The following is a 25952-nucleotide window of genomic DNA, read 5'->3' as shown; positions in this document are numbered from 1 at the left end:
CGCAAGGCACTGTATTAGACCCCCCAAGGTACTAAGTGACGGAGACACATGATTGTGAGAAAGGGGGTTATTATCTTTATTTATGAGGATGAATTTAGTCTGGGTGGGTGCCCTTTTAGAAACAGGAGTCTGTGTGGTTGGTTTCTATTGTAGGGAGGATTAAAAAGTAATGTGGCTTACTGTCTCTTTTTCGCACTAGTTATCAAGCAATTAAATGACTGTTAATGCCTTTATGTTTCAACTTCATGGGCGTCACTCTCAGTACTAGGTCTGTCCTCGTTGTAGTCTCTATAAATACCCCTGATCGTTACACCGGCCCTAGCGGGGGTCACCGGTATTTCCCGCTAGCCCATAAGTGCTCAATATGCGAGTCACTGGGTTTATGGTGTGCTCACCACACTGGCCATCTCCATTCCTTGAAGCACGACCCCAACCCACATCCTGTACCCAGGGGCATACATAGCAAGCATGGGACCACATAGCAGAAGTTCAGATTGCCCCCCCCCAAAAAAAAAAAAAAAAAAAAAATGTAATAATTGTCGGGGTTACAGAAGAGCAGATCTCACAACTTTCCAGCCTTTACATAGTAATTTTCCTCCTGAAGATGTCCTAGATTCCTCTTTCATTGCCCACATAAAGTATGATGCCAACAAAAGTGCCCCCCAAACGCAGTATTATACCCCTTGGTGAATTCCTCCAACGTACCCTCCACACACACAGTATGATGACCCTGCTGTACTCCATCTCGTCTGCCAAGGCAAAGTATGGTGACCGCAACACAGTATGATCCTGAACTGTGACCCCCACACAGCCCTCCATGCAGTATAATGGGCCTACATATAGTATAATGGCCCCCACACCTTTCCACTCTGTGTAATGGCTCGTACTAGCCCTTCAAACAGTATGATGGACTCCACACAAACCTTCACACTGTATAATAGCTTGGATACAGTATAATGACCCCCCACATAGCCCTCCAAATATTATAATGGCCCCTCATAACCTTCCATATAATATAATGTGCCCCTCATAATACTCCACATAGTATAAGGCACTTCCCGGCTCACGATAATGAAAATATTGTGCCCGCAGCACTGAGACTTTAGACTCCGATGCAGAATGATGGAAGTGGAAGAGTCAGCTGATGCTCCTTCCTGCTTTATCATTGCTAGTGCTGACAGTCGGAGCCTCTCCTCTACCCGTTAGTGGAGTAGGGAGTGTCAGCAAACGCTTCCACCGCCATCATTATGTGCGGGCGGGCAGCACGGGTATTGACGGGAGGAGGGGGGTCTGGTACAGGCACTGACACCGCTTGCGCAATATGTAATTGGGGAATGTCTGCTTGCGTCAATAGTCCCCTTTGGAGACTTGAAGCTGCGATTATCTGATCAATTGCGCTATACATAGCAGGGCTTCAACAAAAATCACAATCTCATATGAACATTGGCTATGGGCCGGTGTTCATGTGAAAATCACAATGACAGACACAGAGGTCTTCTGCAGATCCCTGGCTGCTGTCATCGGTGCCCCTCATGTCATTGCAGGGCGACGATGGGCTGGACATGTAATGCACTTCCAGCTGGCGCGTTTTAAATACCGCTGTCAGTAATAGACTGCAGCATTCACCTTAATAACAACCGTGGGTTGATCTCGGATCCACCAGTGGCTGTTAAGAGGCACACGACAGCTGATCGGATCAGATGTCATATGGGCTCAGCGCCGGAGTCCACATCAAAAAAAGCAGGGACACGGCCGATGACAAGACGTGAGGGGGTTAAGACCCATGTGGTGTGGTATGCAGGAATGTAAAGATTCAATATCACAACTTAGCCAAGAATATTCTGTTTTCCATGGGATTTACGCCATTATTTTTAAAACTTGTTTACTATTCTGTAGAAATCCAGGACAATGGGGTATCAAAGATTGGAGGAGAGAGTCGTCCACACACTGGCAGAAATTTTCATTTAACAAACCAATTTCAGTCACAATAGGTCTCATGGGTGACAGGAATCAGTCCTTACAAAGATTAAGGATAGAATGAAAAATCGGTACAACAGGATTATAAACAAAAATATATTCAAATTAGCTGAAGAGCCCGGCGCTGCCCAGGCATAGTAACTAACTACGGTAAGTTATAACAAATTATAATGATTATATCTATAAATATAAAGCTGAGTGTATAGCCCCGCCCACTCCACATTCACTATAATATCCCACATCATCCCATCAGCCAGAGCCATCGCACTACTACCCCTAATATCCCACATCCTCCCATCAGCCAGAGCCACCGCACTACTACCCCTAATATCTCACATCATCCCATCAGCCAGAGCCATCGCACTACCACTAATCTCCCACATCATCCCGTCAGCCAGAGCCACCGGATTACTACCCCTAATATCCCACATCATCCCATCAGCCAGAGCCACCGGACTACCACTAATATCCCACATCATCCCATCAGCCAGAGCCACCGGACTACCACTAATATCCCACATCATTCCGTCAGCCAGAGCCACCGGACTACTACCCCTAATATCCCACATCATCCTCCAGTCAGCCAGAGCCACCAGACAACTACCCCTAATAACCCACATCATCCCATCAGCCAGAGCCACCGGACTACTACCACTAATATCCCACATCATCCCGTCAGCCAGAGCCACCGGACTACTACCACTAATATCCCACATCATCCCGTCAGCCAGAGCCACCGGACTACTACTCCTAATATCCCACATCATCCTCCAGTCAGCCAGAGCCACCAGACAACTACCCCTAATATCCCACATCATCCCATCAGCCAGAGCCACCGCACTACTACCCTTAATATCCCACATCATTCCGTCAGCCAGAGCCACCGGACTACTACTCCTAATATCCCACATCATCCTCCAGTCAGCCAGAGCCACCAGACAACTACCCCTAATAACCCACATCATCCCATCAGCCAGAGCCACCGGACTACTACCACTAATATCCCACATTATCCCGTCAGCCAGAGCCACCGGACTACTACTCCTAATATCCCACATCATCCCATCAGCCAGAGCCACCGGACTACTACCCCTAATATCCCACATCATCCCGTCAGCCAGAGCTACCGGACTACTACTCCTAATATCCCACATCATCCCGTCAGCCAGAGCCACCGGACTACTACCCCTAATATCCCATATCATCCTGTCAGAGCCAACGGACAACTACCCCTAATATCCCACATCATCCCGTCAGCCAGAGCCACTGGACTACTAGCCCTAATATCTCACATCATTCCGTCAGCCAGAGCCACCAGACAACTACCCCTAATATCCCACATCATTGCATCAGCCAGAGCCACCAGACAACTACCCCTAATATCCCACATCATCCCATCAGCCAGAGCCACCAGACTACTACCCCTAATATCCCACATCATCCCGTCAGCCAGAGCTACCGGACTACTACTCCTAATATCCCACATCATCCCGTCAGCCAGAGCCACCGGACTACTACCCCTTATATCCCACATCATCCCGTCAGAGCCAACATTGTCAGGTTGGCACTGTTACACTGATTAAAATGATACCTGGGTTGGAGAAATTTGTCTTGTGTTTCTTTTTTTAATCTGTGTTTGAAGGTTTAAGTTAATGAGATGCTTCATGCCAGACAAAGAGAAGTTCCGGTTTCTGGGCTCCCCCTGGAGTCTGTGGCAGAGGGTGGTCTGTGTCATCACAGTAATAAATTGTGTTATTTCCAGCTTTACAGAAGGAAGATAACACCATAGAAATGATAAGAATAATAGGCCTCAGTTACCACAACTGTCTACAAGGAAAACTGTTGCTCATAGCAACCAATCACAGCTCAGTTTCTGTAAGGTTCTTTTTTGACATGTTTTTGAAATTCAGTTTTTTTACGTCGGCCATTTTGCTTTCTGTCCTGCTGCAGCTATCTTGCCCTCAGTTAATATGGAGTTTCTAGCTTTCATGTTCCCACCCTGATTCTCTCCCTCTTGCCTCTTAAGCAGCCTCAGCTGAGCAATCAGTGCTTCAGAATCAAGTCTGCAGTTAGCCTGTGACCTGGCTCCTGAAAGTCTTGGACTTGGTACTCCAGCCATTTCCTGCTGAGGAACTTTTGAACACTTGTGGACACTGGAAACCTGCTGCCTGATAAATCCACAGTTGCAAGTGAAGTAACAGAGACAATGAACCTGTTGTGGAAGTTCTGCTGTGCTTAATGTTTACTCTGGCTTGCTGTGTCTCCTGCCTCTGTATCTGCAAACTGTGTGAACCCTTTTGGCTTAAGGCCCCGACACACTAAACGAGATCGCTAGCGATATCGCTTAAGGCTATGTGCCCACGTAGCGTTTTAAAACGCTCACTAAAAACCGGACTCCTTCCCAGAAATCACGCGGCTTTTTCCGCGCGATTTCACCGCGATTATGATCGCGATTTTCGCGTGCGATATTCAAGCACTTTCCAAGCGATTTGAAGCATCGCTTGGAAAGTGATTGACAGGTTGGTCACACTCGTCAAACATAGTGTTTGACAAGTGTGACCAGGTTTTTACTATTGAGGCCGCCTATGCGGCATCAATAGTAAAAGATAGAATGTTAAAATGCTAAAAAAAAAATCGGGGTATATTTACCTTCCGGCGTCCCGCGCTGCCATCCCGGGCCTCAGCGTTCCCAATAATGCCTTGCGAGACCTGTGATGACGTAGTCTTGCGTTGCTATAGCGATCTCGCGAGACCACGTCATTACAGGACCTTGCGCAAGGCATTACTGGGAACGCTGAGGCCGGGAATGCAGCGCGGGACGCCGGAAGGTAAATATACCCCGATTTTTTTATTTTTTATTCTTTTTTTTACAGGGGTATGGTACCCAGGGCCTGGAGGACAGTCTCCTCTCCTCCACACCGTGGGTACCAACCGCACATGAGACGCTTAACTTCCCGTATGGTGGGCACAGCCACATGCGGGAAGTAAGCGATTCTCATGCATTCCTATGGGTGTGGAATCGCGGCAATTCTTTGCGATTCCACACAAAAGAATGAGCATGCTGCGATTTTTTTCCGCGATGCGATTCCGCCGCGGAAAAAAGCGCAGCATTAGCACAGCATGTGCGGAATGCCATAGGAATGCATGGGGGGCGTTCTGTACACGATTTTTAAACGTTTTCGCAGCGTTTTCGTGCCAAAAATCGCGGCAAAAACGCTTAAAAATCGCTACGTGGGCACACAGCCTAAGGATCACCGATTTTATGACGCAGCGGCGATATTGCTAGTGATATCGCAATGTCTGATACTTACCTCCGACCGCTCCCCCGCTGGTTATCGCTGATCACACGAGAACGTCCTGGGCCGTTTCTTGTCGACTGCTTCCCGCTGGCGCCGACGAGCGAAGTGTGGACGCAGGCGGAAGATGTCATCATCGTCACGTCTGACAGGTAAGTAACGACCGCCGACCGCTGCTACGTCGCTGGTGAGATCTGCCTATTTGGCAGCTCACTAGCGACCACTTAGCGATGCACCAGCGATCCTGACCGGGTCGTATCGCTGGTCGGGATCGCTGGTGCATCGCTAAATGTGACGGTAAAATGGCCGATGGAAAAAACTGAATTTCAAAAACATGTAAAAAAAGACTGAGAATCTTACAGTTTCTTTTAAACAGCTGTGGTGAAATGAAAGATGCTCAGTGATTGGTTGGGGTTACGTGGAGTGGGCGTGGCTAATACACACACTTGCTTAGTGATTGTTTGGGGCTATATGGAGTGGGCATGGCCGATACACACATACATACTTTCATTTTTATATATATATAGATAGATAGACAAAAGCTCATTAACCCCTTTACTACCAAAGGTGGTTTGCACATTAACGCCCGGGCCAATTTTTACAATTCTGACCACTGTCCCTTTATGAGGTGATAACTCTGGAATGCTTCCATGGATCCCGTTGATTCTGACAATGTTTTCTCGTGACATATTGTACTTCATGATAGTGGTAAAATTTCATTCATATAACTTGTGTTTATTTGTGAAAAAAATGGAAATTTGGCGAAAATTTTGAAAATTTCACAATTTTCCATCTTTGAATTTTTATGCCCTTAAATCACAGAGATACGGCACACAATAAACTTGATAACTAACATTTCCCACATGTTTACTTTACATCAGCACAATTTTGGAACCAAAATTTTTTTTTGTTAGGAAGTTATAAGGGTTAAAAGTTGACCAGCGATTTCTCATTTTTACAACACCATTTTATTTTTAGGACCACATCACATTTGAAGTCACTTTGAGGGGTCTATATGATAGAAAATACCCAAAAGTGACACCATTCCAAAAACTGCACCCCTCAAGGTGCTCAAAACCACATTCAAGAAGTTTATTAACCCTTCAGGTGCTTCACAGGAATTTTTTAAATGTTTAAAAAAAAAATAAACATTTAACTTTTTTTCTCAAAAAAAATTATTTCAGGTTCAATTTTTTTATTTTAACAAGGGTAACAGGAGAAATTGGACTGCAAAAGTTATTGTGCAATTTGTCCTGAGTACGCCAATACCTGATATGTGGGGGGGAACCACTGTTTGGGCGCGTGGCAGAGCTCGGAAGGGAAGGAGCGCCGATTGACTTTTTCACTGCAAAATTGGCTGGAATTCACATCGGACGCCATGTCAAGTTTGAAGAACTGATGTGCCTAAACAGTGGACCCCATTTTGGAAACTAGACCCCCCAAGGAACTTCTCTAGATATGTGTTGAGCACTTTGAACCCCCAAGGGCTTCATAGAAGTTTATAACGTACAGCCGTACAATTAAAAAATCATATTTTTTCCACAAAAATGATCTTTTCACCCCCAATTTTTATTTTCCCAAGAGTAAGAGGACCCCAAAAGTTATTGTGCAATTTGTCCTGAGTACGCTGATACCCCATATGTGGGGGTAAACCACTATTTGGGTGCATGGCAGAGCTCGGAAGGGAAGCAGCGCCATTTGACTTTTTTGGCTGGATTTGAGATCGGACGCCATGTCGCGATTGGAAAACCCCTGATGTACCAAAACAGCGGAAATCCCCCAATTCTAACTCCAACCCTAACCCTAATGGGAAAATGGAAATAAATAATTTTTTTATTTTTCCCTAACTAAGGGGGTGATAACGGGGGGTTTGATTTACTATTTATGGCGGTTTTTATGTTTGGCAGCTGTCACACACTAAAAGACGCTTTTTATTGTAAAAATAGTTTCTGCATCACCACGTATTAAGAGCTATAATTTTTCCATATTTTGACCCACTGAGTCATGTGAGGTATTATTTTTTGCGGGACGAGTTGACGTTTTTATTGTTACTATTTTCGGGCACGTGACATTTTTTGATCACTGTTTATTCCGATTTTTGGGCCGCAGAATGAACAAAAACCAGCGTTTCATGAATTTCTTTTGGGGGGGTGCGTTTACACTGTTCTGCATGCAGTAAAATTGATAAAGCGGTTTTATTCTTCGGGTCAGTACGGTTACAGCGATACCTCATTTACATCGTATTTTTATGTTTTGGCGCTTTTATGCAATGAAAACAATTTTTTATAAAAAATAATTATTTTTGCATCACTGCCTATAACTTTTTATTTTTTCGCTGATGATGCTGTATGGTGACTTGTTTTTTGCGGGACAAGATGATGTTTTCAGCGATATCATGTTTATTTATATCCGTCTTTTTGATCGCGCGTGATTGCACTTTTTGTTCGGCGGTATGATAATAAACCATTGTTTTTTGCTTCATTTTTTATATTTATTTTTTACGGGGTTCAATTAAGGGGTTAACTGGTGGGACAGTTTTATAGGGCGGGTCGTTACGGACGCGGCAATACCAAATATGTGTACTTTTATTGTTTTTTTTCAAAAAACGAATTTATTAGGGAATGTGGTGGGTTTTTTTGTTTGTTTTACGCTATTTTTTAATTTAGCCATTTTATTTAAATTATTTTTACACTTTTTTTTAACTTTATTACAATGTCCCAAGGGGGACATCACTGTTATGTGACAGATCGCTGATCTGTCACATCACAGATCTCTGTGACAGATCAGCGATCTGTCACAGGCAGTACAGAAGGCTTCCTCATGCCTGCGCTTTGCAGGCATGAGGAAGCCGGCTCCCTGCAGGCCCCCGAAGGTCCCCGGCGCCATATTGGATCTGGGGACCTACAGGGAAGGATACCCCCGCAGCAGCGCTGCACATCGCGCTGCTGCGGGGGTCTTAGAGATGCACCGAGGGAGCCCCCTCCCTGCGCGCTTCTCTCCTATGCCCCCCGGTACACCGCAATCATGTTTGATCACGGTGTGCCAGTTAACGTGTCAGGGCGATCAGTGACTGGCCATGACACATAATGTCAGGTGTCAGCTGTGATAATCAGCTGACACCCGGCCGCGATCAGCTGCGCTCCCCCCGTGAGCGCAGCTGATCGCGCTAGACGTACTATTCCTTCCTTGGGACTTAGGTCCCAGGTCACATGGACAGAATAGTACGTCTAATGTAGGAAAGGGGTTAAAGAGTTTTCAGTTTGTCCTGAAAAGCACATGTGGGATCCATAGGTAACTTTCTATATGTAACACAATCATTTAACCCCTTTCTGACATCAGACGTACTATCCCGTCCATGGGACCCGGGCCCCTATGCCCATGGACGGAATAGTACGTCTAGCGCGATCAGCGGCGCCCACGTGGTGAGCGCCGCTGATCGCGGCCGGGTGTCAGCTGATTATCACAGCTGACACACAGCACAATGTGTCAGGGGCGGTCACGGACCGCCCCGACACGTTAACCCCTTGCACACCGCGATCAAACATGATCGCGGTGTACCGGGGGTTAAAGGGAAGCATCGGCAGGGAGGGGGCTCCCTCCGTGCTTCCCTGAGCCCCCCACGGCAGCGCAATGTGCAGCGCTGCTGCGGGGGGCTCCTTCCCTGCAGGCCCCCAAATCCAATATGGCGACGGGGGCCTTCGGAGGCCTGCAGGGAGCTGACTTCCTCAGTGCCTGCAAAGCGCAGGCATGAGGAAGTCTGCAGCAGTGCCTGTGATGTGACAGATCAGCGATCTGTCACAGGACAGTGATGTCCCACCTGGGACTATGTAATAAAGTTAAAAAAAAGTGTTAAAATAATTTTAAAAAAATCGCCAAATAAATTAGAAAAAAAAAAACATTCCCCCAATAAATCCATTTTTTGGAAATAAAAAGAAAAACCATAAAAGTACACATATTAGGTATCGCCGCGTCCATAACTTTCCCATTAGTTAACCCCTTTAGCGAACCCCTTAAAAAAAATAAAAAAAGAAGCAAAAAATAATAACTTATTATCATACCGCCAAACAAAAAGTGCAATAACGCGCGATCAAAAAGACGCATATAAATATCCATGGTACCGCTGAAAACGTCATCTTGTCCCGCAAAAAACGATGCTGTATGGCGGCTCATCAGCGAAAAAATAAAAAAGTTGTAGCTCGCAGAATAAAGCGATGCAAAAATATATAAAATAGTTTTCATTGCATAAAACCGACAAAACATAAAAAAAACCTAAATGAGGTATCGCTGTAAACGTACTGACCCGAAGAATAAAACCGCTTTATCAATTTTACCGCACGCAGAACGGTGTAAACGCACCCCCCCAAAAGAAATTCATGAAACGCTGGTTTTTGTTCATTCTGCGTCCCAAAAATCGGAATAAAAAGCGATCAAAAAAAGTCACGTGCCTGAAAATGGTACCAATAAAAACGTCAACTTGTCCCGCAAAAAATAAGACCTCACATGACTCTGTGGGTCAAAATACAGAAAAATTATAGCTCTCAATATATGGTGATGCAAAAACTATTTTTACAATAAAAAGCGTCTTTTAGCGTGCGACAGCTGCCAAACATAAAAACCGCCATAAATAGTAAATCAAACCCCCCGTTATCACCCCCTTAGTTAGGGAAAAATAATAAAATAAAAAAAATGTATTTACTTCCATTTTCCCATTAGGGTAGGGCTAGGGTTAGGGCTAGGGTTAGGGCTAGGATTAGGGTTAGGGGTGTGTTGGTGTTCGGGTTGGAGTTAGAATTGGGGGGTCTGCACTGTTTGGGCACATCAGGGGCTCTCCAAATGCAACATGGCGTCTGATCTCAATTCCAGCCAATTCTGAGTTGAAAAAGTCAAATGGTGCTCCTTCCCTTCCAAGCCCCGACGTGTGCTCATACAGTAGTTTTCTCCCACATATGGGGTATCAGCGTACTCAGGACAAATTGGACAACAACTTTTGGGGTCCAATTTCTCCTGTTACCCTTGGGAAAATAAAAAAAATTGGTGACTAAAAGATAATGTTTGTGGAAAAAATACGAATTTTTTATTTTCACGCCCGGGCGTTATAAACTTCTGTGAAGCACTGGGGGGTTCAAAGTGCTCACCACATATCTAGATAAGTTCCTTGGGGGGTCTAGTTTCCAAAATGGGGTCACTTGTGGGGGGTTTCCACTGTTTTGGTACATCAGGGGTTTTCCAATCGTGACATGGTGTCCGATCTCAATTCCAGCCAAAAACGTCAAATGGCGCTGCTTCCGAGCTCTGCCATGCGCCCAAATAGTGGTTTACCCCCACATGTGGGGTATCAGCGTACTCAGGACAAATTACACAATAACTTTTAGGGTCCTGTTACCCTTGGGAAAATAAAAATTAGGGGTGAAAAGATAATTTTTGTGGGAAAAAATATGATTTTATAATTGTACCGCTGTACGTTATAAACTTCTGTGAAGCCCTTGTGGGTTCAAAGTTCTCACCACATATCTAGATAAGTTCCTTGGGGGGGTCTAGTTTCCAAAATGGGGGCACTTGGGGGGGTTTCCACTGTTTAGGTACATCAGGGGCTCTCCAAACGTGACATGGCGTCCGATCTGAATTCCAGCCAATTTTGCATTGAAAAAGTCAAACGGTGCTCCTTCCCTTCTGAGCTCTCATGCGCCGAAACAGTGGTTCCCCCCACATATCAGGTATCTGCGTACTCAGGACAAATTGCACAATAACTTTTGCTGTCCAATTTCTCCTGTTACCCTTGGTAAAATAAAAAAAATTGAACCTGAAATATTTTTTGTGAAAAAAAGTTAGATGTTCATTTTTTTTTTTTTTTTAAATATTCAAAAAACTCCTGTAGCGCACTTAAGGCTATGTGCACATGGTGCGGATTCTGCTGCGTTTCCGCAGCGGTTTTGGCCCTGTGGAAATGCAGCAGTTCGGCAGACCAAGTACAGTACAATGAAACCCTATGGGTTTTCAAAAACGATGTGCTGACGGTGCGTTTTTTTTCCGCGCGGTTTACAAACCGCAGCATGTCAATTGTTTGGGTGGTTTCACACCTTTAACATAGTAGAGGTGTGAAACCGCAAGGCAAAACCGCAGACCAAACTGCAGGTCACTTTACCTGCGGTTCCGCGCGGAAAAAAACACAGGTGAATCTGCAAAGTGTACACATAGCCTAAAGGGTTAATAAACTTCTTGAATGTGGTTTTGAGCACCTTGAGGGGTGCAGTTTTTGGAATGGTGTCACTTTTGGGTATTTTCTATCATATAGACCCCTCAAAGTGGCTTCAAATGTGATGTGGTCCGTAAAAATAAAATGGTGTTGCAAAAATGAGAAATTTCTGGTCAATTTTTAACCCTTATAACTTTCTAACAAAAAAAAATTTTGGTTCCAAAATTGTGCTGATGTAACGTAAACATGTGGGAAATGTTACTTATCAAGTTTTTTGTGTGCCGTATCTCTGTGATTTAAGGGCATAAAAATTCAAAGTTGGAATATTGCAAAATTTTCATCAAATTTCCATTTTTTTTCCACAAATAAACGCAAGTTGTTTGAAATTTTACCACTAACATGAAGTACAATATGACACGAGAAAACAATGTCAGAATCACCGGGATCCATGGAAGCGTTCCAGAGTTATTACCTCATAAAGAGACAGTGGTCAGAATTGTAAAAATTGGCCCGGTCATGAACGTGCAAACCACCCTTGGGGGTGAAGGGGTTAATATCGATTTATTTAATTTGATATATAGTGAAGTATTTAGAATAACCTGGAATAACAGCAGATCCCCCTGTCTACAGAACGAATTGTCATGTCCTGGTACCGTAATTTTCTATTAAAAGAATAGTTTTCCTCTCCTCTGGTGGCGCATTACTCATATTATTGCGATTAGTTGATCTATGTAACTACGGGGTCTTGCTGTACTAATTCCTGGAATCTGTCTATGGTATTTGACCTGGAGTTAATAGGATAGAAATGAGATTTTTGTTCTGATAAAATGTTCAGATTGGCTAATAGTGGTATTATTATGTTTGGATTCCAGTTCCAAAACAAATAAATTGATGCTGATGCTTTGATCACACAATCGAGTCTGCTCACCAGCAGAGAAACATGAATGAGAATTGGAGAATCTTCATGAAAAAAATGATTTTTTACTGACAAAGACCTGGTGAACCTATTCACATCACAAATAGTATTATACAAATTAGAGTGCAAAATTTAAACCTTTGGATAGAAGAGACAGTTGGGCATTGTTAATGATGGGTGAACTCTAACGGTAAAGTTTGAGGTCCGTACCAGACACCTAGCGTCCATGCAATGACCCGGAATGTGGACTTCTCTCTGAAGTCCGTGTTACTGTTCAGTTTCGGCAGCCCGAACAAAGCTTGTTGAAGGGTTGTTGAAGTATTGGCATGGCTGTGATTGGCTGGCGCAGTATGTTAAAAAAAAAATTGAAAAAAGATGTGGGGGTCCCCCCTGTATTTAATAACCATCAAAGGCTAAACAGATGGCTGCGGGCTGATATTAATAGGCTGAGTATAAGCAAAGGATATTGGCCCCCACCCAGACTAAAAACATCTATTCAATGCACCAATTCTGGAACTTAGCCTCGACTCTTCCCACTTGTCCTGGTGCATTGTCTAGTGGGGTAATATTTTGGGGTTGATGTCAGTTTTGTAATGTCAGCTGACATCAAGCCCAGAGGTTAATAATGGATAGGCATCTGTAAGACATCCCCATTACTACAGACAGAAAAAAAGCAAATGCAAAAGCAAACTGAACAAAGCACTTCCCCAACAAATTTCTTTTACCCATTTATTAAGATCAAAATAAACAATAAAAGTATTCCTCACCTGTCCTCTTGTAACCCATATGTCCCATAACGAACCCCAATTCTGCTACATCTGGATACACTGCTGAGCGGTGACATAAGTAATGCGACATCCAGGACATACTTAAAACAGTGTAGGCGTCTACGTCCAGAGATTTGAATGGGAAACCATTTGGAATTGAGACCAAAAGAAAAACACAGGACATGTGAAATATAATGAGATAAAAGGAACAAAAAAGGATGGGATATTATAAAACAAAGGCCTTTATTAAAGTGAATGGCAAGTTGATACAGAGTGCAAGAGTGCCCGCACTGACAAGACAAAATCTAATCAATAAAAATATATATATATTTTTTTATTATTTTATGATTTTTCTGGGCAGTTCCTGACTTTTTAAGTGTCTATGGTATTATTTTTATTGGTTAGATTTTATCTTTTCTCAGTGCGGGCACTCTTGCACTCTGTATCAACTTGCCATTCCTGTGTTTTTTTTCTGGTCTCAAATAATCATGCAGGTCTGAAACATGTTGCCTGGGAGCGCAGCGGATAGTTCTTTTTGCCGTTTTAATATTTTTTTCTGTTGTGTTTTTTATACTACTGGATCAGTGAAGCAGTAATTTTAAGAAGATGTGAGTGTAGGTGATCGTTTAGACTGTTATTACGGGAATATTTTGCTTTTTTCACAGTCACTGGTTATTGCACAGCAAATGTATCTAATATTATTCTCCTAAGGATGGCTGACTTTACAAACAGCAATTGTGATTGATTTACAGCTCGTAATTTTCTGGACGCTCCATTCAGATGAATGTGATAGAGGGAGACATTTCTGAAACAAATCTGCCACATGTGAATAAACTGTAACATGAGATATAAAACTGCAATTCACTGCAGAAATAGCAACTATTCTTATAGGAGAATCCACGGCCAGTTCCTGTATGATGACATTGTTACAGCGGAGCGTGACTCTTATGAAATGGAAGACTGCAGTATTGGGATTATGAGGGGAATTATTTATTCTTCTTCATTGCTGAAATTTTTGAGGAATCTGATACTGAATTATTCGATGTTGTATCTGTCGGTTCTCTCTTGGTTCTCCCCTTCCTGACATTAACCTCTTATGTGTATTTTGCTTTGTGCTTTTTTGTTTTGTTTTGCTTTTAACTTAAAAACAGAACTAATTTGGAGCATTTGTAAATGACTGATTACCCTGTAATATTATTATTCTATGTCATTCGCTGTGATATAAATGACAGGTAAATGTCAGTATATGAGTAGTTACATCTGACGATACCTTATGTGTGGATATGAATAGGACAGAAACCAAGAGAAGTGCCGGATATATCATTCAGTTTGTGAACACTGAAAAATGCAATATCACAGACCAAACAGAATAAAGAAGCTGAGCCGGATTCATCTTATAAAACAGCAAACAAGTGACTATAATTACTGTATATGACTCATGAAGGATTGCTGCACCACAGTAACTACAGGACGGACCAGCAGGGGGCAGTGACGGGCAGTAACTGATTCTTGTATAAGACTGTGTTGACCTAAAAGGAGGGGAAGGTAACCCCTTAACGCATTTCCTCAGCCCCTCTTAACCACTATTAAAGACACTGAAAACAAATGATGGGTGAAAGTCGGTCACAGCTTTATTAAACTTCTTTTATAAAATTTAACAACCTTTTGTAAACAGGCACTTAGCTTTCTTAAAACGCGCTAGCCGCTCAATGCCCCGCTCCATAGACGCAGGCAAGTCAGCCGGCAAGCCGTAGCTTCGTGCAATAACTTCTCCAACGCCGTGACTTGTAATAACTACGAATAAGAGAACGAAATAACATAACATCAGCAAATTTGTAACAAAAAGGGGAGGGAGGGTGGGAAAAGCACTTCCAGGACCGCAGTGAACGGAGGAAGAGGAAGGGCTGCTAAAATCCCAGGATTTTATGTACATAGGAAGGGGCTGTGCTAATCCCTTCTTTATCCCAATTGGCTCCCCATACTTAAATCTCACCTTCATTAAATCATGGAAGGGCAGCTGTCATGCCCGAACCAATCAGGGGTAAGGGGAGGGTAGGAAAGGCACACCCAGTCAGGGGCACTTTCCTTAATGAGATCAGTGCCCACCATTCAGAATCTTGGTCCAGGATCACACATGCGAGAAACAGGGCCGAGTCTCACATGTCAATACCCGGCACTCCAATCAGAGCGTGCAGCTGCATAGAAAGACATACAGCCGCACGCTCCGCTTCTGAATGCCAGCGGCAGTGCCGGGTATTAACCCCTTTCTGACCGCTGACAGGATAGTACGTCAGTGGTCAGACTCCCCTGCTTTGAGGTGGGCTCCGGAGGTGAGCCCACCTCAAAGCCGCGACATGTCAGTTGTTATAAGGCTGTGTGCACACGCTGCGGATTAGGTGCGGATTCATCCGCGCGGATTTTATAAAATCCGCAGGTGAAACCGCAGGTCAAAATACCTGCGGTTTTACCTGCGGATTGCCCTGCGGTTTTTCATCTCCTCAATGGAGGAGATGGCAAACCGCAGGGGAATCCGCAGAAAGAATTGACATGTCAATTCTTTCTGCGGATTGAAAACCGCAGATAATCCGCGCGGAAAATTCCGCACCATCTGCACTGCGGTTTTTGATTCCCATAGGGAATCATGGTACTGTACACCGCAGCAAAAACTGCTGCCGGGGGTCCGCAGCGGCCAAAACCGCTGCGGAACCGCAGCAAAATCCGCAGCGTGTGCACACAGCCTAAATGGCTGACCTGTGCCTGCAATTGGCGCGAGTGGAATCACGATCCGCTCGCGCCTATTAGCAAGTTAAATCCCGCTGTCAAACGCTGACAGCGAGCATTTACATAGCATTTCCGGCCACCGGACCGGAAGTGAGCGCATCGCCGACCCCCGTCACCTGATCGGGGGTCGGCAACACGTTGCCTTGACAACCAGGGGTCTCATAGAGACCTCTATGGTTGTCACCGGCACATTGCTACATATGGGCAATCTGTTCATCACCCATATGTAGCAGAGCTGATCGGGTTGTGCATGCTTTTAGCTTCCTATGGAGGCTATTGAAGCATGCCAAAAGTAAAAAAAAAAAGTGTTTAAAAATTAAAAAAAAAAATTCAAATCACCCCAATCAAAATAAAACAATAATAATAAAAAAAATCACACATATTGGGCATTGCCGCGTTCAGAATCGCCCGATCTATCAATAAAAAGGATTAACCCGATCGCTAAATGGAGTAGCGAGAATAAAATTCAAAATGCCAGAATTACGTATTATTGCCGCGACATTGCATTAAAATGCAATAACAGGCGATCAAAAGAACATTTGCACAAAAGTGGTATCATTAAAAGCGTCAGTCCGGCACACAAAAAATAAGCCCTCACCCGACCCCAGATCACGAAACATGGAGACACTGCGGGTCTCAGAAAATTGCGCCCTTTTTTTTTTTTTTAGCAAAACTTTGGAATTATTTTTCACCACTTAGATAAAAGAGGACATAGACATGTTTGATGTCTATGAACTTGTAATGATCTGGAGAATCATAATGGCAGGGAATTTTTAGTATTTAATGAACCTAGCAAAAAAGCCAAACAAAAAACAAGTGTGGGATTGCGCTTTTTTTTTGCATTTTAACCTCACTTGGAATTTTTTCCCGTTTTGGAGTACACAACATGCGAAAACCAATGATGTCATTCAAAAGTACAACACGTCCTGCAAAAAATAAGCCCTCACATGGCCATATTGATGGAAATATAAAAAAGTTATGGCTCTGGGAAGGAGAGGAGTGAAAAACGAAAAATTGAAAAAAGCTCCAGTCATGAAGGGGTTAACATGCGAGATTCGGCCATGTTTCTCTCCTTAGGGTCAGCAGCAGATCAAATTTCTCCACAGCCTAACTCCTACGTACCAGGGATCATTAGACAAGCGACTAACACAAGCTCATCATACACTAATGTCTCTGCATTCCCTCAGCCACATGTAAAGCGCCATGAAATGAATATGGAGATTGTCAGCACTGGAAATACAGGTATGAGTTAGGGCCCCGTCACACATAGAGATCTCACTAGCGAGATCTCTGCTGAGTCACAACTTTTGTGACACAACAGTGATCTCACCAGTGAGATCGCTGTGTGTGACAGCGATCAGCGACCGGCCTCCCTGCCGGTATCGCTGATCGCTGCTAGAAACCTCTGGACATATTTTTCGTCGCTGATCTCCCGCTGGCCAGCACGCATCGCTGCATGTGACAGGCGGGAGACCAGCGATCAGCTGTAAAATAATAAAAAAAAAAAAAAAATATTGTTGTTCTCACCTTCTGACGTCCCACGCAGCCATCCCGCCTCTCTCCACGCTCCCGGTCCCAGTAATCCTTTGCAAGAATGACCGCGAGACTTCGTGATCCTGCGAGAACGGACGTCATCGCGGTAATTCTCGCAAAGGATTACTGGGACCGGAGCGTGGAGAGAGGCGGGAATGCTGCGCGGGACGTCGGAAGGTGAGAATAACTATTTTTTATTTTAATTCTATTTTTGACATGAATATGGCATCAGCACTAACGAACACAGCGATGCCGCGCGCTCGGCATCGCTGGTGCTGATCGCTGGTGAAGCTGTCTGTTTGACAGCTCACCAGCGATCACATAGCGACTTACCAGCGATCCTGACACGTTGATATCGTTGTCGGGATCGCTGGTAAGTCGCTATGTGTGACTCCAGCTTAATATACCAGAGATTATGAGGCCGCTCCTCCTGTATTTGGATCCACTCACTGGTTGTAAGTAGAGTTGAGCGACTTTGGTCGGATCGGGTTTCGTGAAACCCGAATGAAACAAAATAAGTTTCAGATGAAACTCGTCCGACTAGAGCAAAAAAAGTCGGAGTTTCATCCGACTTTTATTTCCCATTGACTTGCATTGGGGTCGGGTTTCGGACGAAACTCCGACTTTGTTTTGCTCTAGTCGGACGAGTTTCATCTGAAACTTATTTTGTTTCATTCGGGTTTCACGAAACCCGATCCGACCAAAGTCGCTCAACTCTAGTTGTAAGTAGTGAAGTGACCGCCATCATCTACACACAGATGTGTCCGCACACTGCGACTACTGAGCACATGAAATCCAATATTACTACAAATGTTACAGATACAAGAAACATAAGAGCACAGAAGCCGCCAACCACATCATGAGGCACCGAAATACAGCTGGTCCCTGTCACTAATGTCCTGCCTCCCCATGTGCCAAACCAGCCTCATATGGATGGGGAGCGAAAGGATAGAGGCTTAGCTCACAATTATAAAGTCTTGTCTGGGGAAGATCATCCTGGGTTTTGGTTATAATTATTGTGTGAATTCAATAGCGTATAAAGAGCGGATAAGTGTATCACATATTATTACCTGCTTTATTCTTTTCGAACAAAGTTGTAAGCTTCTTTCTTGTAATACGTTGTGGAGTAGCTAAAAAAAAAAATAAAAGCATATATGAAAATATTCTAATGTAGAAAGCAGCAATAAAGATTAATGAGGAATAATAGTAATAAATATCAGGGTATGAATGACAGATTTGTGTTCATCAGATCATTTCCAATGGTAAAGTTACAATAGCTAGAAATGACTGATAAAGGTGAACAGGAGATAAAGAATCCATTGTCTGCAGCAATTATTGCAGGAGGCAGAAAATCAGGCGGGATCAATATATAACTGGTAAACAAGTGAGGGGTGGGGAGAATCTTAGGGTACCGTTACACCTAGCGATGCAGCAGCGATCCTGACCAGCGATATGACGCGGTCAGGATCGCTGGTGGATCGCTAGATGGTCGCTAGTAAGCTGCCACACAGGCAGATCTCACCAGCGACATCGCTGGGGACGGGGGTCGCTACATACCTGTCAGACGCGGCGATCCTGTGTCCTCCAGCCCGGTTCCACGCGTCTCTCGTCTTCACAGCAGGAAGCGCCGCAGGAAGTGATCGACGAGGAATGGTCCAGCAGCTTCTCGCGCGATCAGCGATAACCAGCGGGGGAGCCGGTCGGAGATAAGTATCACATGCAGCGATATCGCTAGTAATATCGCTGTAACGTCACAAAATCGGTGACTTTACAGCGATATTGCTAGCAATATCGCAGTGTGTAACGGGGGCTTTAGTTGTGGGGTGTAGCTTAGTTATGTGGAGAGGATCTTGGCTATGATGGTGATGTTGGATCTTTGCCAGTGACTATCACTGATCCTTCAGTGTTACCACAGTATGTGGAGAGGGGAAACATGTTATAAAGTGGGAAACAAAGCGTCAGCTCCTGCTGGGTACAATGTGTCAGTCCTGATCTGGAGATTTGTCCTCTTCATGTAGATCAGATCCATGATATTATGGAGGATCTGTGACCTCTCCTGTCTGAGCAGAGTACAGAGGAGACACCGAGCTCAGGGAGAAGAGATCCTTACTCAGTGTCACTGACTATATCAGACATACACTGATTAAAAGGGTAACAATCTTTTGAACTTTTCATTTTCAAGCTTGCAGGGCGATTAATAATGAGAGAAATCTGACCCGAGGCTCTGAGAGGCCAATGGCCAGATTGCCCTCATTATAAGGGACATGCCAGGCCGGGATCGTTCTTGCTTCTCCGCTGCCTACAGTAGAAAATGACAGAGGAGCCGCAGGAACACGTCCTCAGTCTCTCTGTGCGAATGTGTAATTCAAAAAGTTCACTGCGAGGAGAAGAAAGTTATGCTGCTGTGGGGAACGGAAGTGTGGGGAACGGAAGTGTGAGTCACTGAGTGTGTGTGTGGTGGGGAGGTAATGCTCTGGGGAAAGGGCGAAGAGAGGTAATGTAATGGTCTGGGGTTGCTTTGGTGCTGGTAAAGTGAGAGATTTGTACAAGGTAAAAGGGATTTTGAATAAGGAAGGCTATCACTCCATTTTGCAACGCCATGCCAGACCCTGTGGACAGCGCTTGATTGGAGCCAATTTCATACTACAATAGGACACTGACCCAAAGCACACCTCCAAATTATGCAAGAACTATTTAGGCAGGAAGCAGGCAGCTGGTGTTCTATCTGTAATGGAGTGGCCAGCGCAGTCACCAGATCTCAACCCCATTGAGCTGTTGTGGGAGCAAAAAGTTCCCATCAAGCCAAACCAACATGTGGGAGGGGCTTCTCGAAGCATGGGGTGAAATGTCTGCAGATTACCTCAACAAATTAACTGCTAGAATGCCAAAGGTCTGCAATGCTGGAATTGCTGCAAAGGGAGCATTCTTTGACGAAAGCAAAGTTTGAAGGAGAAAATTATTATTTCAAATAAAAATCTTTTTTTTGAACCTTGTCAATGTTTGGACTAGATTTTAAATTCTTTTGGCAACTCATTTGATTAATAAAAGTATGAGTTTTCATGGAAAACACAAAATTGTCTAGGTGACCCCAAACTTTTGAACGGCAGTATAGGTACGAAAAGTCAGGGCATGTTTTTATAAATTTCTGCACCACCAGGTTCAGCACGTGAGCCATGCATGGCACATGTACCAGCTTCCCGAGCTTTAAAGCCACCACCAGGTTACGCCCATTGTAGCAGACAACCAGACTGGGTTGGAGTTGCAGTGGGGAGAGCCACTGATCGGTCTGTTGTTTTAGTCCTTGGCACAGCTGTGCTGCAGTGTGTGGTGTTTCACCTAAGCAGATCAGCTTCAGCAGAGCATTTTGCCGCTTTGCCGATGCACTACTGCACAGCTCCCAACTTGGGAGTGATGTGAAGGGTAATTCAGCATAGGATGACGAGGCGGAGGAGGAGGAAGAGGGGAGACTGGACGTATATGATGAGGCGGAAACCCTGATTGAGGTTGAGTCCACTATTCATGGCGTGGGTAGGATATGTGATGGTCCAGTTTGAGACTTTGTCCCACCCTCCACCAGGTTGAGCCAGTGTACCGTGACAGATGTATCGTCCCTGGCCACAAGTACTTGTCCACGTGTCTGTTGTAAGGTGGACCTTCCCAGTTACAGAGTTGGTGAGAGCATGCTTTAGATTGTTTAAGATGTGCTGGTGTAACGCGGGGACAGCACACTGGGGAAAAATAGTGCTGGCTGGGAACCGAGTATCCTGGGGCAGCCACAGCCAAAAGATCACGGAAAGACTGTGTCCCCACAAGCCTAAACGGCAACATCTCCATGGCTAGCAACTTGGCAATGTGCGCGTTCAGTATTTGTGCTTGTGGGTGCGTGGCTTGATATTTACGCGTCCTTTCATACATCTGTGGCACGGACAATTGGACGCTTTCCTGGGACAAACAAGTGGATGAGCTTGTTGTGTCCTGTGTCTGTGCAACCGCAGCTTGTGAGCAAGAGGTATGATGATCACCTGCTTCCTGCCCAGCAGATTGGGAAGGATGTACCACAGGCGATATGGCAGTGGTTTGACCCGCAGACACCAATTTGGTACCCTGTTGTTCAGCCAATGACTAGAGTGCTTGCCTGCCATGTGTTTCTGCATACTGGCGGTGCTTTGGTTGCCTTTACCCTGGCCTCTGCTCAGCTTCGTATGACAGATGCTACAGATGACAACAGATGGTTCAGAAGGACTATCGGAAAAAAATTTCCAGACAGCGGCTGAACGCACCCTTGCCTTGACTTGGGGCACAGAGGGATTGCTCTTGGCAACAGTTGACACACTTCGCACTCTGCTCAAACCAGTAGCCCTTGGTGCCTTTGTTGGTGCTATGTATCCACCTTCTTCCTCTGTGCTGCTGTGCTGGCTATGCGTGCCAACGGTCCAGGTCGGATCGGTGGTCTCATCATCAACCACCTCGTCGTCCATGTCATCCTCCTTCCGTGTTGATATTTGTGACTGGCCAGATGGCAAATGTGTGTCATCACCATCAGCCTCCACCTCTTCACCCGGTATATCACGTGGATGAAAGTGGCTTTCTTCTGACCGTGAGGTTTCAAATATTTGTCAATCCTCAACAGACGATACCCCCTCACGTTCCTCTTCAATGTCACGCAGTGAGAGACCAGAGGCAACGAAAGGAAATGGACCAAACAGATCCTCAGAGTGGCCAAGGTTGGGGTCAAATGTTTCCTGTGACTCCTGATGAGGTGATGAACTAGGAACAGGTTGAGAATAGGATGACCCAGCGGTCTCTGTAAGGACAGGAGACTGTTTTGTCATGGACAATTGGGTGCCACTGCTGCTAGAAAATTTCATTGAGGCCTTATCAGCCATCCAAGACAGTGTCTGCTCTTGTTCTTCTGACTTCCAGACCTGTTTATGTTCTAGACCGGGAAATTTCGCCAGAAACCTAGATGCATCAACCTTCTTCGATCTCCCAGACTCTGTGCCTTGTTGGGCACCAATGACCCCACGTCCACGTCCCTGTCCCTTCACAACAGCCTTTTTAGGAATTTTGGATTTTTCTGCCATAGTTGCAGGTGTTCAGATGCAGATATTGGGGAACAAGGAGCAGTTGGTGCTTTGTGGAAGGTAGCACTACAGCCTAGTACTGCTTTGTGTTTTACAAACAGCACCGCAACAGCACAAAAATATTGCCCTGAGGTTTAAGGCGAGATTACGCACCCCAGCCACCACACAAGACAGCGATGCTGCCACTAAAAAATTGCCCTGAGGTTTAAGGCGAGATTACGGACCCCAGTCACCACACAAGACAGCGGTGCTGGCTGCGTGTCAATTGTGCAGTACCGTGAACACAGCACCGCAACAGCACAAAAAAAAGTGCCCTGCAGGGGTAAATGTGACCCCAAAAATAGCTGGGAAAACGGTCACTACTCAGTCCCTGACCTTATACATTCAGCTCTGAAAAGAGCTTTTGGGTTTTACAGAGAATTTCTGGACGATTTACACAAACAAACACAACTCTCCCTAGCAGCTGCTCACTCTCCCTGCACTACCTGTGTTCTGCATGCAATGTGCAGAAAATGGCGGCGGCAGGGCTTAGAGCCAGGCTATGACTCATGTATGATGCTGGGCGGCCAGGCAATCATAGTAATGCCGCCCACAACCAAGAAGACTGCGGCATTTCTGTGATTGGCAAATGCTGGTCGGGAGATCCGAATAGTGCGAGGCAAGTAGTGAAATACTAGCTATGTTCCGAGTGCCGCGAGTACTTCATTACTTGCCGAGTACCGAATACCCACAATAATGCTCGCTCATCCCTAAGTATTATCTCTTGTTATATATAGCACCGTTCCTTACATATTCTTGCTATTTTTGTTATTCACAGTGCCCTCTTTATTACATAGTCCTCTCTTGTTAGATATAAAATGACCGCTGATGGAGCAGTCGGTGACTAGAAGATCAGTCCACCAGTCGCCTTCATCAGAAAAGAAGCTTTCCCATGCTCCATCAGCCGTCATTTATATCTAATAAGAGCGGACGCAATGAAATAAAGGCAGGTGCTAAAAATAACAAGAATCCGATATGTAAAGGACAAGAGAGGGCAGTAAGTAAAATTATATCTTTGTCACTACAAAAGGAGGGGGGCTCACACATTTCTTGCACAGGGTCCCCAAGCTGTCAGTGTCCGTCCCTGTCCGGCAGATGCAGCCTTCATTACACAGCCAGCATTTGCCTGTAAAGCAGCAGCCGTACCGTGCCCTGATCACTGCTGTCTTACCATTTTAAATATTGCTGTTGATTGCAGGGTATCACTGGGTTGTGATGGCAGCCATGGGCCTACTAAACGCCCCTATGGCTTCCACCTTTGTCCTCCTATGAAGATCAGTCCATGGTCTGGCTTTATAGAATATAATTTGTCTATATATTACAATACTCCAGCATTACAATGTATAGTACAAGTGAGCTTTTTTTTTTTTATTTAAGTTTCATTAATACAAACATTCAAATAACCCTTTTTTACCCCATTAGAACTAAAGAAAAAAAGCACTTATATATGGTGCTGCTTCTAAAGGGTCGCTGTAACATGATTAGCGGAGTAACTATTCTAGGGAAACCAATGCCTCCCCTAATTAATCTGAAACTAATTAGCAAAATGGAAACGGATTTTTAGAATTTTTTTTTTTTCATACACTGAAATTACTTATACCGTGCATAGGGCTTGTTAGGCCACGTTCACACGTTCAGTATTTGGTGAGTATTTTGCATCAGTATTTGTAAAACAAAACCAGTAGAGGAACAATCAGAGGAAACGTATAATAGAAACCAATCACCACTAGTGAAGAGCGAACGTGCCCGCAGCTACTCGGTGTACTCGGCGAGCACTGAGCATTTTAGTGGTCGCCCATCACTAATCACCACTTCACCCATTCCTGGTCTTGAATTACAAATACTGATATATAACAAATTGCCAAATGCTCAGTGTTTGCACCTGGTCTTAGGCAGGGTGTTAACATAGGGATAAACACATAGTAGTGGTCACTAAAAGCAAGTCTTACAGGGCGAACAATACACAAATAAAAGCTGTGACTGTTACAGATATGAATGGGTGAGCGGAAAAAAAAAATAGCTTATGTGATGTTAACAAGTGTATCACAAAAATGTCACTGTGTGCATAATAAATACGGTATATTTCTTTTCTGCATGTGTCTACTATGTATATGTGAGTAATTCTTAAATCGGCATGTGCATATCTTTTTATATTGTTCTTAATGTAAATATTTATGTGGATGGCGCTTGATGGAGGGGCCCAGACACAAGTCCTTCACTGTCAGTGTCCGCCTCTAGGTCTGGGGACTGTGAGATTATAGTAACAGGACTGATAATAATTAATATAAAATATCCTGCCATCCTCACCAGATTTCTCTTTGTTGCTCACGGTCTCATGGTCTAACATTCCGTCTTCTTCGCTCCCCCCCATGGTTTTAGTAAAGCTTCATACATTGCAGAGTTTAGACTTGGTGTACTCCTCAGGCAGCGCTCCTCTGACTGAATACCTACCTAGATTCAGTACAGAGATTCTATACAGAGCAGTCGAGACACGCCCTGCCTCATAACAGGAATTCCAGAGGAATTCATAACTTTCAGTCTACCTGTAGGGGAAGGAACAATTCAGGCTCACAATTTCTGCTCTTTCTGGCTAGGGCTCCTGCACTGTTCTCTATTTTGCCTCAGGAGTTGTGAGGTTAGCTCCTTAAGGACCAAGCCATTTTGTAGGTTAAGGTCACACTGGCGAGGAATACGGACGAGTGAGAGGCGCTAAAAGCACGCATTACACACGGACCAATGATTCTCTATGGGGCAGCTCCCAACAGACGTATATTTCTCATCCGTATTCTACGGTCTGTGCCAATCGCAGCATGCTGTGATTGTCAGCGTACTACGCCCGTAGTACGCCAATGCAAGTCTATGGGTGCGCAAAAAATATGGATTACACACGGAACACACATGTGACTTGCGAGAAATACGCACCCGGTGTCTCTTAGCAAAGCCGGCAATTCAGTGCACTATACAGTAAACTCACACTGACAGGTTTAATAAAGAAACAAAAGAATAGATATATACACATAGAATACACATATATATATATATATATATATATATATACACACACATGTCATTGTGACAAATATATATATATATATTTCACAGAGTTCTTCATAGCAGAATAGCCGCTAATTAGATTGTCGGCTTCTATCAAATCATTCCCCAACCCGACATGAAATGACACATGGTTTACATTCAGTAAGGCTGGTTTCACATTTGCGTTTTTTAGCGCTGGAAAAAAACGCTAACCTGCGCATGCGTTTTTTCCCCTATATTTAACATGGGTGCGCATACCTGCGCGCTTGTAAGCGCATGTATGCGATTTTCATGCGCTGCGTTTTTTTGGGGTGTGCGATTGGATTTTCCAGA

The 25952-nt window shown here is 44.5% G+C and overlaps 1 protein-coding gene across 4 annotated transcripts in view; it reads right to left on the bottom strand.

The window, feature by feature from the left end:
• The window catches only part of LOC141056197 (C-type lectin domain family 2 member A-like), a 166708-nt gene extending 141645 nt beyond the window's left edge, over positions 1 to 25063 (bottom strand). Inside the window, exons 1-3 of one of the 4 annotated variants that reach the window (XM_073552905.1) lie at positions 24894 to 25063; positions 18534 to 18593; positions 14812 to 14943 (exon numbers count right to left, since the gene is read on the bottom strand). In XM_073552905.1, coding sequence (XP_073409006.1) covers positions 14812 to 14943; positions 18534 to 18593; positions 24894 to 24957 — 256 coding nt within the window. In that variant the 5' untranslated portion in view covers positions 24958 to 25063. The remainder of the gene's footprint in view (positions 1 to 14811; positions 14944 to 18533; positions 18594 to 24893) is intronic. The other 3 variants (XM_073552903.1, XM_073552904.1, XM_073552906.1) reach the window with 3 other exon arrangements.
• Between the last annotated feature and the right edge of the window lie 889 nt (positions 25064 to 25952).

The sequence above is a fragment of the Dendrobates tinctorius genome, unplaced genomic scaffold (assembly GCF_039654945.1).
Source record: "Dendrobates tinctorius isolate UK_male_01 unplaced genomic scaffold, ASM3965494v1 ptg000196l, whole genome shotgun sequence".
NCBI lineage: Eukaryota > Metazoa > Chordata > Amphibia > Anura > Dendrobatidae > Dendrobates > Dendrobates tinctorius.
Note: the sequence above shows the minus strand (reverse complement) of the source record. Positions and strands in the feature narration are given on the sequence as shown.